Genomic DNA, 15811 nt, shown 5'->3' with positions numbered 1-15811 from the left:
TTAACATAAGGTAAATATAACCTATAAGAGTTGATAAATATTTCACAATATAGTAGTATTGTTGGAATAGGATTGTTTAATATATTGGCGAGATTATATTAACAGTGAAATATGATGTAGGAATGTCGTTACAATCAAAGCAATGGCCAACAGGCGGTACAGACAGCGGAAAAAAGAATTAAAGCCTCCCAAACCTCAAGCTAAAACGGGAGCAGAACGTTGTAAAGCACACAGAGACCGTCAAAAACTTCGGCAATCTGCGGTAGCTGAAGCTATAACACCTGCTCCAGTTCCATCAAAAAAACGGAAAATCGTTCTAAATTCTACGTGTACTGCGAATTTATTGAGTCCCAATGATGGTCCAAAATACGTCCTACATGCAGCACAAATACATAACCAACATTCCATGCCAAAACCCGACAATATTCACCAGAATTCAATAAGGCAGCAGCAAAATAAAAATTTGCAAAAAAAAACTAATGCCTCCGAAATTGTAAGTTGATATGCCATGATTACATTGTTCGAATAAATTTATTTATTAATTAACATTGAATTAAATTTGGAAATTTACATTCAATCAGTCTTACTCATGAAAATAAATGTACACATAAATGAACGGATTATTCCAAATTCTTACTCACGGCCGCGCGCATGCGCGGGTGGGTAATACAGCAGATTATCGACCTGTCAGATTTTAGATCGCGGGTCCCCTAGGTTTATAGACTAAACTCGCGTCAACTTGCGTACCAAACTCTCTCGAAATGGAAAACTTTTTGAAGTGAAACTTCTTTAGGCGCGTAATGGATTTCGGAGTAAAACCGAGTCAGGATCGACACGAAAATGCGGGTACCCCCACCACCGCTCACCGTTCACTGTCCCTCTCTCACCATATGCGCTTGTTGAGGTGGGGGAGCCGCTCACGAACGTTCTCTCTCTTCTCTTCTTTCCTCTCTCTCAGACACCAGCGAACTGCGCCACGCCAAGCATCAGCTGCTTGGTTAGTATACTGCGTCGTGAGTGTAATACGAGTGAAATACGTAATTGATTGTGGTTCATACGGTTAATTTGAAAATAGAGAGAGAGGAATAAATTAAATTTGAAAATAGAGAGAGAGGAATACTAGAAGTTTCACTTCTGTCTTGCGTAGGCTTGACACACCCACTTTTTTTTTTGTTTTTGGGGTGTTATGCCGTGTTGCGCTAACTCCTTCTTTAGCCGACGTTTCGGACAGCGTTGCAGTGTCCATCATCAGGGCAGATCCGGTAGATCCGAAGATGCGAAACGTCGGCTAAAGAAGGAGTTAGCGCAACACGGCATATCACCCCAAAAACAACAACAAAAATGCTTTTGGCCGTGAGAATCTAAAAACTTACCAAAAATCTTTTTGTTATTTTCTGTTATTTTTGGCCTGATGAACGAGCAGCAGGTTAACAAAGTGTTTCAAAATTTTGAAACACTTTGTTAACATTACAAGAACTATGGATTGAAGCTATACAATATACAAAAAAGTTTAAAAGGTAATCCCTATTATAATATGTAATGCGCGTAGACAGTAATCTTTTTGAATACCTTTATAACGAAAAAGGACTGATTGAAGTGAGGTAATAGCTATTATTAAATTTAATGCTCGTCAACAGTAACCTCTTTGAAAACTAAAATACCGGTATTGGGTTGAAGATTTACTGCATAATTGGCAATTTTGTCACACGTAAATCGATTTTACGTGACATGTGCTAAGGTTTATTTTTCGTCTTCATAAATATTTGTTTCTACACACAGTAGTGTGTCAAAACCACTCCAAATCATCTATGCAATATTAGATATACCCCGCCACATGTTGCTGTGGCACAATATATCTGTGCAGATAGAAAAACAAAAGTGTTGATTTTACGTCCAACATATGGCTGTTTTTTTATAAAAAAAGTCCTGTTCATCCAACAGATTACGCTGTTTTTCAAAAATGCATATTTTACCTGTCACAGGTGACATCTATAGGTATAATAATATTGGAACCCCCGCAATGCCTCGGTATTGTTAATTTCTTTCTCTTCCTCCGACTTCATACAACATTTACTACTGTTTACCACAGTGTTACTTTAAAAAATCTAAATTACATCGATTACTTTTTTGTTATTTGTTTTTGGGGTATTATGCCGTAATTTCGTTAAGATCGGTTGGGCGGTTTTGGAGATTAGCGTGTAAGAACACATTGACACGTGATTTTTATACAGGATTTTCCAATAAGAGATGTTATTTTGAATAGCCCGCTATTTCGGTAGATGTTACCTCTGAAGCTGTTATTTTTTAACATTTTACAAGTAGAAACTATGCCATTAATGAAAATGGAACGATACACGCTTCGACAAAGCATTGAAATGATTAAAATTCACTTGAGTGAATCAAATGCAAATCATCTTGAGTGATGAGGCCCATTTCCACCTCGGTGGCTTCGTCAAAAAGCAAAATTGTCGCGTCTGAGGCTCGAAAAACCTAAATATTATTGTTGAAAAGCCTCTTTATTCTCAACGTGTGACTGTTTGGTGGTCCGGCGGAGTCATTGGACCTTACTTTTTTGAAAATGAGGCTGGAGCAACAGTTACGGTGAATGGATCGCTATCGAGAGATGATTAATGATTTTTTAAGGCCGAAATTAGATGGTATTGATTTGGACAACGTTTGGTTTCAACAAAATGGCGCTACGTGCCACACAAGCAACGAAACCATTGATCTTTTATGATTGAATATCAAAATAACACCTCTTATTGGAAAACCCTGTGTAATATACGTAACATTTTAATGATATTCCCTACTTGCTACAAAGTCTTGGGCCGAATTGTTGCTAGTAGTCTACGACTTCACTATAAGTATGGTAAAAAAATCAAAGATGCGTTTTGTCATAATACCGTTATCATATTATTATAAATAACGCAGGAATAATATTTAATAAAGAAACAAAAAACAAATTTAAATTTAAGTAACGCGTTTTATTATATCAAGTTATTTTTAATAATTAATTGAATTTTATTAATTCATTAATTTTGCAACTTTACAAATGATTAGTTAACATTTGACATGTTTATTATTTATTACATTTTCTTTTGAATAATATGGCTGCTACAATCCAGCTTGAATCTATCAATTAATGTGTACTAAATTTCATCGGTAGCGCATGTTATTTATTTATTGGACAATTTGTATAGCACTGCTTTTGTGAGATATCACCTCAGGGACCCTTTACATTTGATGCAGGTATTACAAAAAATATAAATTTTACAGAAATAAAGTGAAATTAAGTTAAGGAACCGGTGACACGAAGATAGAAGATGGAGACTCTGCAGCGAAAATCCTAAGTGGTGAAGAAACTGGACCAGCTGATGCAGCGAAAGATTTCACCGGGTCCACCAACAGTGCCAGCACGAGATTCGTCATCCGTTAAGGTATGTGTCTGCTGCTAATTAAGCGCTGACAAAATATCCTCATATAGTACATAACAGACCTTGGCACGCGCTGTGACATTCGGCGTGTCCATCATTCATCTCTATTTAACGCTGTTCCTGGTGATTGTGTTAGTGGTGCATTGTGTCCGCAATAAAAAACGAAGATCGGGATAGTAAATTACCCTCGGCTCAGCGAAACACTTGTTAGGGCCTTTAGAGTTTCCGAGAATTCCAAAGGTATGTTGCCTCATTTCCCTTGAAAATACTAAAAAAAAAACAGAAAGCGGTTGGAGGATGCGTTGGAGGATGAGTCCGGCTGCCATGAAGTGCGCTACACTCGGCTCGCTATTTATGTAATGGTTTGTCTTTTTTTGGTAGCCTAGTTTCATTACACGTTCTCGCGTTATGTCTGTGAATGTCATTGTTGGTAACAGGTTTTTTATTATTTTATGCATACATATCATCAGGTTAAAGGTTGTTCGTTATTATCCAATGGCCAACTATCTGATTAATTTGAATTTAATTAGAAAGTAAAAGTTTAATAAAAATATTAAAGACTTATTACAGCTCAGAGTAATAAAGAAGGATGAAAAATGTGGTACGAGTTAGAGAGTTTTTAGTTATGCTTTGATGTATTATGTCTCAGGTATCTCATTTCTACAGTTCTGCTACTAATCTTGTGACCTAATTCCATACCTTCATTCAGCCATAAAGCAGGGTTGGTATCAGATCCCCGTTACGGTAGGCTTCTTATATCACTTCCTTTGAAAGCGTATTATTAGTGACGTTTGCAATCAGTACAAATTGAATTCCCTGCATTCACCCGCCCTACTGTCAGTTTGTATAATAGCTTTCCCGTATATACCAAACATACATACAATGGACGTCGTTCAGAACAATACCGAGCAATCGATTATTTATTTTCTCACTTTCTAAACTCCATTGAAATCTTTAATTTGATTTGGCCGAAACATTTAAAAATACTCATTTCAGTTGTGGGTTTGTAATTCCCATTCAATGAACTAACTCTTGCATTAGGATTTTTTTAGATATAAGTGTCATTTTCAAAATTGAACTGTTTGTTTGATCAAATTCGGACAAGCAATAAAATACCTACCTGCTTACGCAGAAATAACACATATACATACATGCCAGTTATTTTTTAACAATTTTTTTTTTTAATTGTTCTTTTCAAAGTTGGAATTACAATATCCCGTGATTTTTTCATGTATTTAGTTTTAAAATAACAATTTATAATTAATACACCTTAAGCTAATGAAAACAGGAGTCCCGTTTTCAAAAAAAGGATTTCATTTTAAATCGTTACATTTTAATAAAAATGTGTTGGTATGTCCGGATGAATTTTTTGACGTGAACCTATGTTGTCGTACATACTCACCGTGCCCTGGCTACAAAATCATAATCTGAGATTAAAGCCTACTTTGAATCCTCTATATTTTATAAGTCAGAAGTCAAGTGGAATATAATTCACCTATTTGGTCTCCTTTGTATAAAGTTCACTCTAACAATATAGAAAGAGTTGGGCACAAATTTCTTGGGTACCTAAATTTTAAGCTAAGAATTGAAATTAAACACAGTAATTACGTCAGTTTGATGAATCAATTGCATCTTATAACACTGTTTAGTAGGAGAATTATCTCAGACCTGGTTGTGTTACACAGAGTCATTAACAATTAATTGACAGTCCTGCCATCATTGTCACTATAAAACTCCATGTGCCGACTAGGAAAACAAGACAAAGATAAAGACAAATGTAAAATTCTTCTGCAATACATACACAACCAACTATCAGAAACACTCACTAACCTATTGGTTATCGATCATTTTATTGATGCATGATCTGTGCAACAAGTTTGGAGGAACTATTAATATATTTATTGACTCCATTTATAGAATGAAGATTAATCCATACCAGCACTTTGTTTAATCCTATAAATTATAGTAGCGTTGGTAATGTACTCGTAGTTATAGAGATATGTTTTATAATATGTAGTAATGTTCTAGTTTCTTTATTATTTGATGTTACTGTTTTACTAATATTGTTAATGTTTTACTAATATTCTTTCATATTCAGTTAATCAGTTTACTGTTGTATCATGCTTTATTTTTTTTGTATAATTTTGATAGCTCACTAGGTATATTATATATTTAAAATCCGTGTAAAAGCCCGACTGGGCCTAAAACCAAAAATAAAATTAAACACTGCTACATTTGGTTCCTTAGAACGGGCAATATGCCTCTCTAAGAACTAATATCGACCTGATAAGACGTAATAACACCTGTACACATTTAAATAAAATACACATGTAATACGTACGCCATTGATAAATTGTTACTATGAACTGAATAACTAGAAAGATTATTATTTTTTTTTTTATATTAACTCCACACAGGAGGCCCTGAAGAAAATAATTTCCCTCAGGGCCTATGTCATCTTTGGTGATGCTGTGTGGAGGGTCTTATTGTGGAGAGGAAGGAGTGAACATGGGTCTTGAAGAGTCCCATGTTGTAGGAGGGAGGAAACACAGAGGCCGGCAGTTCGTTCCACAGCCGAGCTGTCGAACTTAAGAACGAATCGTAGAAGCGACCCGTTCTCATGTGACAAATGTCAACTGTGTACAAATGTTTGGCGTGCACGTTTGGCGTGTATCCCGACTACGCACCGGTGCCGAAGGGATCAATGACGCTAGTTACTCAGAGCATCTTCCATTGTAATACCGATAGAACAAGGACAGCATACCTACCTGACGCCTGTGCTCTAAAGATTGCAGTCCGTTTGTTAAGATTGGGGAATCTATCAAACGGACCGCCCGTTTCTGCACAGAGTCAAGGGTTTTTTTCAGGTATTTAGGGGCTCCGGACCAGAGATGGCTGCCAAATTCGACAGTAGGGCGCACTAAATTATGAATAAATATTTCTGTACTAAGGTTCACATTCATCATGGCTGAAATGTACTGAAATTAGAAACTATTAAATTGCATGAATCATGTAGTAAATCAAACAATATTCAGAAATATGTAGAATTTGTCATTCATTATTTATTCAGATGTACCTTTTTTCTAGATGGGTCCCTCCAACTTCTTAAAAAAATTCTACTGTTTTTCAGTCCGTGTACATTCTTTGTATTATGATATTATTGAATAATTGTCAGTAAACAAATGTAATAAAAATGTAATGTTAGTTAAAAGAATAAAGTTTATATAGTTTGTGATGTTTTACGTGTCAATAATGTAGATATTTGATTAAATAACTGATGATTATTGTTTTCACGTGGCCAAAATAACCGGAAGTGGCCGGATTGGTAGCCCGTTCTGTTCCCACTGTTTTGTTGGCTAAATCCCTCATCATGACACAACCGACATTTTCCGCTTAGTGTGAAAATTTAAGGAGATTTGTCAGGTTATACGTAACCCATTTTACCCTTCTCATAATGGGTTGGAATAGCCCCTTGTCCATGCTTGGCACAATCAGTGTTTTTGTTGTCTATTCTTTGGAAGTGCTTAGTTTCCTGCACTGTCCACTGTGCCACCCCTGACAATTAGTGAAAGAAAGGGTTCCATTTGACCCTGATTTCCGTTCTCCTGTAAACCTGTCAGCTGGAGTGAGTTACTTAGTTCCCGGGGTTCTCAGAAGTTCTTCACTATCCCACCGTCTTCACGGGGATCACGTCTGGCCACTGCGCTACCGGGGACGGTGTGAAGGGTTCGAAGGACCACCTTCCGTCCCTCACTGTCATTTGTCGGGACTCTTTGTGGTTCGCCATAGGCTGTAGACACTGTTCTTGTGTTGTACTCTGTCGTGTTTTTATTTCCCTTTTCTAATATATGCTTCCTTTTATGTACTTTATCTTTCCACTAGCTTCAAGAACAATAAAAAACCGTGTAGGGATAGTTCGAGGCTGTTAGAATAATTTAAAAGTAGCTTCATATTAAAACTTTTTTTTTTAAGAAAAAGAAAGCAAATAATTACAAAACATAAAAGAAATCCATTTCCGCATGATGATCTTACACCAGGGCGATACTGAGAGTATCTGCCACCCTACTTTATATTATTTTAAATGATTACATTTTGCAATAAATGCAATAATTAGGATGCAAGGTGGATATTTTCAATTGCTAACTTACCAAATACAAGAGGTCCATAAAAGAATATTTCTCTGATGGTTTGTGAATAATGTTATGTCTTTATTGTGTATATTTCTTTTATGATTTAATTTATATATATAACCTCTCTCCATGGCTATAAATGCATTGTTTTGTAAATTTTTCGTTTTATATAATATTTTGTTTTGTATAAATTTTTGAATTCATATTCTTTTATTACAAATTTAATTTACTTATTCCTTATTATGCTGTCTCAGTAGAGGTAAAGTCACAAGAAGGAAATCCATAATTGGTTTTATTTTGGCTATATAATACTTATGTACACACTGAAAAATATGTAAATAGTCGTTTTCCCGAAAATTAATAAATAAATAAAAATAAATTTTGAAATAACAATAACATTTATTAATTAATTTCTAGTTACTCCGTCGACTGTATAAATATAGTATTCTTTTAAAAATACAAATGTTCACAAAGGTTTTTTTACATCGAATCAATGACAGGCGTCATTTTCCGCTTTTATTTTATTCTTCCTTCGGAGGTCTTTACTTTAGTTAAACATCTGGTTACACTTTGAAAAGTAGGCTTTTTTATCTGAAATCTCGATCTAAAAGAAAGCAATTAAATTGTTTCACTCGATTCCCGGAATCAAAATCATCTCGACAGCGCAGGAATCAAAAAATAAATGAAAAACTTTAATTTCTTCTTTCAAAAAACTTTCTACTTAGAAGGACCAGTAAGATTTCATTAAACGCCAACTCTGAAATATCTTAGAAGCGGGGTTTTGTTTTTTATTCGATTAGCCAAATTATTTTTCTTTTAAATTTTTTGGACTTTGATGGGAAAGTTTGAAGTGTCGGGAAATGAAAAAATAAGATGAATTATTCCTGGACCTTAAAGACAACGATATTACGAGAAAGTTTCCTTCAGTTTTCCTTTTGAATTGTTCTTATTAGGCAGCAGGTCAACTTTCTGCTATCGAATTAGAAAGTTGAAGAATTTTCCTAAAATAAATACAACGAATACAAAATGTCACTTATTTTCGAACCGTTTTCATTGGTAAATATTTAGTTGTACCGCCACCCTGACAACCATTCATTGGATAACCTTTACTATAGGTAACTCCAAGTGGTCCTTGTGGTGAATTAAGCGGGGGTGCCCAGGTTCATGGGGATGAGTTTTTTCCATTTATTTTGTGACATGTTCGGCTGCCTACCAGCTGCGTGGCGGGCCGGATTGAGAGAGTTCAGATGAGGGAGACCCTTTGATTTCTCCAGTCGGACTCTCTCGACTCCTCTCCCTCCTTTACACAATGACCCCCAGTGTCCTGTTCATCCCTCATACTTTTCTCCTTCCTTTCAATAAAAGACCCTCCACACAGCATTCCACATCGCACTCTGGAACGTGCCGCAAGTATGCTATTTATTATTTTAAAGGAAAAACTGAAAATTGTAACAAAATTTAAAAAAAATTCTGCGCACTCCGGGATTTAAACCCCCTACCTCTGGATTGCTAGTCGAGTGTCTTACACCTCGACTAGGTACGCAATAAAACTGTACAGTCTTAACAAATATTCTTAGATTAGGTTTGGATAGGTTAAGTTAGGTTTGTTGTTGGTTGGTTCTTCTTCTTTACTTTCTTCAAAATACTATATCGTTGTGTAATTGTTGATGTGGTGAAATGTGTGGAAAAAATAAACATTTACCTTGAAAACCTCCCAAGTGGCTGAAAACGGAAGTACCGCGAGCCCCACCAGCAAGTCCGCTACAGCCAGCGACACGATGAACAGATTAGTAACACTGCGCAGCTTGGAGGAGCAGAACACCGCGGCGATGACGAGACAGTTGCCCGCGATGACCAACACGTTGATGATGGCGAGCACAGCGAGGCTGGTCAGGAGAACCGGGTCGGACCAGCGCACCGAGTCCCGCAGAGCTGCGCACGCAGTCTCGTTCAGACCGTTGTGCATCATACGCGAGGCATTCGCTTGTCACGCGCTTGTCACTTGGAATCACACGCAAATGTTTTACACTTTTTTTTGTAGTTTTTAATTTTTTTTGACTGCTGTATCTTGCGCAAGCAATTGACTAGTCACATGAAATCACAATCTACTACCACTTTTTAAATAATTGATGATTCCCTCTAGATAGTTTTTTTTTTGTATTTAATTAGAATGTTTTAAGGTATATTTTCACTGACAATTTTAAATATTATTTATTTAAAACACTTGATTGTATAAGAATGAATATTTAATTTCACTTAATTTAAACCCGTTTTACATAATAAGCAATGACTTAAAATATTAATTTTGACACTGGACTACAAATTTTAAGAATACTTTACTGAAATTTACTCGTTTAAGCGCATTTGTTTTCCGGTTTGTTTTATTTACAATTTGCATATAATATATTAATTTTATTTATTTTTATCAATAAAAAAGACTTTGTGTTTGTTATAGAAACGTTAATTATCTTATATATTCTTACTAAACACTTTTAAATCGTTAAATTTGCTATCAAATTGTTCTAGACGTTCATTATTTTAAGTCGACAATGTTTTTTTTTTTTCATTTTTTAATGAAAATGTAAATTTTTAAATACCAGTGTCTTTAAGATGAAAAATTTCAGAAAAGAGGTTATTAAATATTTTAAATTTATATCAGTTTTATCCGAGGAACAACGAATGACTTATAAAGGTCAGTTTGATTGGAATATTTAAGAGAAAGATTCAATTTATTAAATATTTAAGTAATGAAGCAAGTAAATTACATTTTTGAGAGGAGACAATAATTTAAGAAGAAGGTTACAAGATTTTTAGAAATTTATACTATTTAATAAATAGTTTCTTTTACCATAATAATGCTTGGATGTAGATCAAGGCGGTATTTCCCGAAATATCAAACAGAAATTATTATCACTTTTCACCAGCGAAGTTTCCATGATTTCCATTTTTAAACCCTTTCTACTTCAGTTGTTTGGGTTCCAATAGTTAATTATTTACATTAATTTGATTTCCCTGATTAATTGTACCCAACCAACCTTTGCCCTTGTTTATCAGTTGATCACATTTTTGACGTTTTTTTGTTTGTTTATATTATGTTAAATTAAAGTTGGTTTTCCGAACGTGGTTTAATCTGAAACAAATAAATAAAATTGATTAGTTATAATATTTTTAATATAATAATAAATAAATCCGACATCGTAATAAAAATATGTTATTTTTTGACCGACTATATTAGGGAAGTAATAAGTTTTATGTTAATCCAACCACGATTTCGTTTGCACCATTCAGGCATTTAAAAAAATAATTAGTTTGTTGAAAAAAAATATTTATGCGTTTAGCTAATGTATATTTCAATAAAAAATGATTTAATATTTGAATATCAAAATCAGTAAGGGGGCAAAAGGAGATACGTTGAATTACGCTGTATAAATATGAAGGCAGAAAAATTATAATTCTCTTAACACTCCCGCTCCGAAGGGGGTAATAAACTACCCCCAAATTAGACTTTTGTGCGATATCTAAGTAGATATTAATATCACATACTTTTGGTTTGAGGTTATCATATTCGTTAATTGATCAGAAATTTAAAAAAAATGTTTTAAGAAGTTCAAATATTTATAAATAAATAAACAAAATTCATAGTAAATAAATTTCACATAAATTTCTTACCACCGGATGAATTACTTTAAAAAAAGTGTAGTCTTAAAATGTGCATTATACTGGAAATGGCTAAAATAATGATATATATATATTTGAGTTACACTAGTTGATTTTGAACCATAATTTTTACCGTTTTTCATTACTCAATGAATGACCGCTAGTCCAAGATGGGCGATATCCAGTTAAAAGGGTAAGAGATAACTGATAAATATATGTAAGTGTTACTAGAAAAGGAAAAAGGAGAATTAAGCGACATTATCGCTCCGCAAAAAATGGGGAACCCGAATGCCCCCCTTTGGATCATATGTGATTTTTACCTTGGGCTTTCACTGCTCTCGATGTATGTTATATATCATTCAAACAATTAATAGACAATTCAGAAACCAGAGTATAGATATTTTCACTATCGCCCCCACAAGTTTCTATTTAGAGTTCTCAGATATATTTAGATACCGGCTTGGAATTGGCACACTAGAACTTCCTTATTTGTCTCTTCCCCCATCACATCACTTCCTCACATCCCCAGCCTCATAAAATTACCAAATTAGGAATAGGTACTTTAGTGCTCAGGCCTGCTGATTTGAAATCTTACAGTAATTACACTAAAAAACAATACTATATGTATGTAACACCTAAACAAGATGATTAAAACAAAAAAAAAATACAACCCGTGATGATAGGTACAGGGAATACCCACCTAAAATCGAACTTAAGTACTTTTCATGCAACGTTCATTCATATCTATATGATAATTATGACGGCCTCCGTGGTCGAGGGGTAATGCTCTCGAGTAGCAAAACGAAGATCGCGTGTTCAAATCCCGGCGTGCGCAAAAAAACTATTCGTATAATTTTTTGTTATTTTACAATTTACTTATTTAAAATAATATATATTATACTTGCTACAGGTTCCGAGGTGGAGCATACTATCAGTATTGACCTGGTGTAAGACCACCATTCATAATTTAAACGTTCCTTGAAATGGCTTTAGCTTTGTTAAGTGACCAGATCTGTACAGAACAGGTACTCCCTCACCTTCTTCTTCCATATCTCCTTCCCCTTTCAGCCTCACAACATACCCCAATCGGGGATGCCATAGTCTCACTGGTTCCAGACGGTTGAGACCAGTGCGATATTAACATAAAAAATTATACCTTTAATTTTGTCTCTCCTTAATTTTATGTTTCCTTTAAGGAATTGGTAATTAACGAGCGAGACAATGTTTCGAAGTCTGTGCAAATTTAACTGGTGATGACGCGTTTTCTAACACAATTATATATAGGTACTGATAACTCAATTGAACCTGGATCGATAATATAAATTTTAATCTCATTTTATAAATATTTGTCAAAAGGTATAAAAGAAATTATCGCCAAGTGCACAAAATCTGTAGCTTAATAATTATTTTTGGAAACACTGGATCATTTCTGATCCACCACCGGAGCCGACATGTTAACGTTGTGATTATTTCTATTTTAGAATATCAAACAATGCTTAATTTATCTCACATGATGGAGTGACATCTACAAACTCATGCCAAAGTTGGAATCCTTTAAATTATCTGTCATGTTTCATGCCACGGCTAACGTCCGCTAATGGGAATGAACTACCATCACGGCAGACCAATAATGCTGACGTAGCCATGTTTATTAAAAGGGGGGATGCCGGAAGACGAAGCAATTATTAATAATTGAATATAAAAGCACTTTGCAATGAAAAGTTTTTCAGATGATTTATGATTAATAGTTGTATTATTGTAGGGGGAAAGTCTACATTTTAATTATTTGGTATTTTTTTTTGGCCAATTTGAAAATGGAGTTTCATCATTTTAAGTAAAAGTTACTTATACTTACAAATATGGTTACTTAACCCCCAGGCCTCTGGGTTATTCTGTCATTAGGTCGTAGTATTTCCGTTACGCAATAAAATCCTAAATAAATGTAATTCTAATGAAAGTATCAGAAATCTAAAAGAAAAATGATTAAATACGCTTCATAAAATTTTGATTAGAGGTTTCAAAAAATTATGTTTGATAAAGTTAGATTTTGAGAAAAAAACTTTTGAAAATGGCCTACTTTTAACTAAAATAACTGATATGTATAAAAAAAAAAAACAAAAATGTTTGTACACAAATGTATTATGAACATTACTTTCACCTCACTTTTGTAATTTCATATAAAAATTATGAACAAAAATTAGTGAAGTTTTTAAAATTTTTTTCTCAAAATGAGGTTTGGAGTTTGGTTTCATAGAAGTGTACATTTTAATTGGCATATGGTTGAATTATAGATTTTAATAAAAGCTTGCTGTTTTCTCATTTTAAAACCGTCTCGGCTGTCCGCAGAATAAATTGTTGAAAGTTTTAATTTTATATCAAGGACAACATACTACATAATACATGGCATATTATGAACCTGATAATAACATAGTTTTTATAAGACAACAATCTTTATAAGTCATTTGACAAGTGGATGATCGAACTTTAAATTTTGTCGATAATATTAAACTTCCTCAGAAGCTGCCAAAATGTTATGGTGTTTACGTAAATTGGATCGCTGGCTTACCTTTAGCGATCGGGGTGCCCATAGAATATCTGACTTCAATTTATAAATTAAAACACTAATTGAAATAAATTAAACTTTATTGTTCATTTAAATTTATACACAATACAATCGTAAATTTATCAGACGGAAAGAAATAAGGACTAACTGTCAACGGAGGAAGCGAGATCACGAATGAGATGGCTAGCGCTCAGCAGCTGACGTCGGCACGAGGCAGTGTTGCAATCTTCCAAACCTTGCCAGCGGCCAAAAATAATATTTCACGTGAATAATTTGACTATTTTTAAGAATATTTTTATATATGCCAAACATTCACTAAGTGTCTGGATCAAGGGTGGAATAACTTTTTGCCATCGGAGGCCATTTAAATGTTGGTAGCATCACCCGCTGGCCCCAGGTGTAGGACGGAGTGATTGAATTTTAAACTACATTCAGAACACGAGAATAGTTTACTTCAAAATGCGTTAGCAGATGATTTCGTAACTGGACTTTCATCATTACATTCAAAACAATAAAAACGGGTTGTTTCACAGATTTTAAACAATTCATCATATTTCCAAGTAGATTTTTAAGTTCTGTGAAGGTTCTATTCACGTTCTGTTATTATATCATTATTGGAGAGTTGTTAACAAAACTGAAATTGTTACAGAACTTGAATAGAAACTTCACAGAACTTTAAAGTCAACCTCGAAATAGCACTAAGCTATTTTTTAATTAAACAACTTCACTTGAATCTGAAGCGACTCTCCAGCTTGATTTAAAATAACAATAAAAATATATGCAAACGGTTTTCTTCTGATTTTGCAGCAAATGGTGTGCATATAAAATTTTATACTTAACTTAAATCATAAGAACGGCTTCTTTTGAAATGCATCAGCAGATAAAAACGCAAATCAAAATTTATCAACGTATTCGGAACACAATATTGGTTATAATTTAAGAATGAATCTGTGTTAGAATCCCCAGATTTCATTTAACTACACCCAGAACCCGTAAATGGTATTCCTTAGATTTTTGCAGCACATAATCCGTATAGTCTTCTGGAAATGCGTCAAAAGATTAATCCGTAACTGAAATTTTATCTATGCATTCTGAACCCAATTGACGATTCTTCTGTTCAAAAAGTACGCGTGAGCCTCACCAAATCACCTCGCGGCCGCAAGATGCCATTTTCCCCATCCTGGATTAATCATCATACAGGACTTTTCATACAGATTTACTGGTTTACAAAACAAACATTGTTACTTAGTTCATTACTTTATACCAATGTGTATATTGAACTGTAGGATTTTAACTTATATATAAATACAACAAACTTTCTATAAGTATAAGACGTCAGGTAATTCGATACGAATAATCAAAATAGGAAGGAATATAAAAAAATACATTTTTTATTTGTAAAAATGTTACTCAATAATTTAGAATTGCCGCAATTAATGAACAAATTAAAAACCAGTCAGATATTATACATATACTAGCAGTTAAAAACCCGCTCCGCGGGTTTTTTGCTGCTAGGCCCTGCGGGCGGCACTTGGTTGGGCTTTGCCCAGTTTAAGTGGTACTAACAACAGTTACATTTAATAGGTACATAGTCGGTCATTCACAGAGAGAGGGTGAGTATATATTGGAAATCGATTATTACAATATAGCGCCCCTGAGGTGATATCTCACAAAAGCGGCGCTATACAAATTGTCCAATAAATAAATATAATGTTAACATTTTATTGCGTACATATGCATTGATATACAACGGAAATAGATAATATAATGTAATCTTATTAAACTTTATTTCAATCACAAATAACTTTGTTTACACCACTTTATTATATACAACCACTACATGATTAAAGTTCACCTCATCAGGAGTAAATACACACCGAAGTGAAAAATTAAATATAGATTACAATTGGAAAGAAGAAGTGGAAGGAGGGGGGAGAGGTTAGAGTGGGCGGGGTTTATCAGAATTAGGAATTACAATATCGTTAGACGGAAAAGACCAGTTGAGTGGGAAAATATTTAAAAGAGAG

The 15811-nt window shown here is 34.2% G+C and overlaps 1 protein-coding gene and 1 long non-coding RNA gene across 2 annotated transcripts in view; both read right to left on the bottom strand.

The window, feature by feature from the left end:
• The window catches only part of Oamb (Octopamine receptor in mushroom bodies), a 246237-nt gene extending 236361 nt beyond the window's left edge, over positions 1 to 9876 (bottom strand). The window contains exon 1 of the mRNA XM_089646902.1: positions 9267 to 9876. Within this exon, the coding sequence (XP_089503028.1) occupies positions 9267 to 9533 (267 nt within the window). The 5' untranslated portion in view covers positions 9534 to 9876. The remainder of the gene's footprint in view (positions 1 to 9266) is intronic.
• A 298-nt stretch (positions 9877 to 10174) lies between these two features.
• LOC149411444 (uncharacterized) overlaps positions 10175 to 15811 on the bottom strand; it is a 192327-nt gene continuing 186690 nt past the window's right edge. The window contains exon 3 of the long non-coding RNA XR_016304819.1: positions 10175 to 10694. This is a non-coding gene — a long non-coding RNA (uncharacterized LOC149411444). The remainder of the gene's footprint in view (positions 10695 to 15811) is intronic.

This window comes from Hesperophylax consimilis, chromosome 25, assembly GCF_061612785.1.
Source record: "Hesperophylax consimilis isolate HC1 chromosome 25, BYU_Hcon_1.0, whole genome shotgun sequence".
NCBI classification, from domain to species: Eukaryota; Metazoa; Arthropoda; class Insecta; order Trichoptera; family Limnephilidae; genus Hesperophylax; species Hesperophylax consimilis.
The sequence above is the reverse complement of the archived record's forward strand: the minus strand, read 5'-3'. Positions and strand labels throughout refer to the sequence as shown.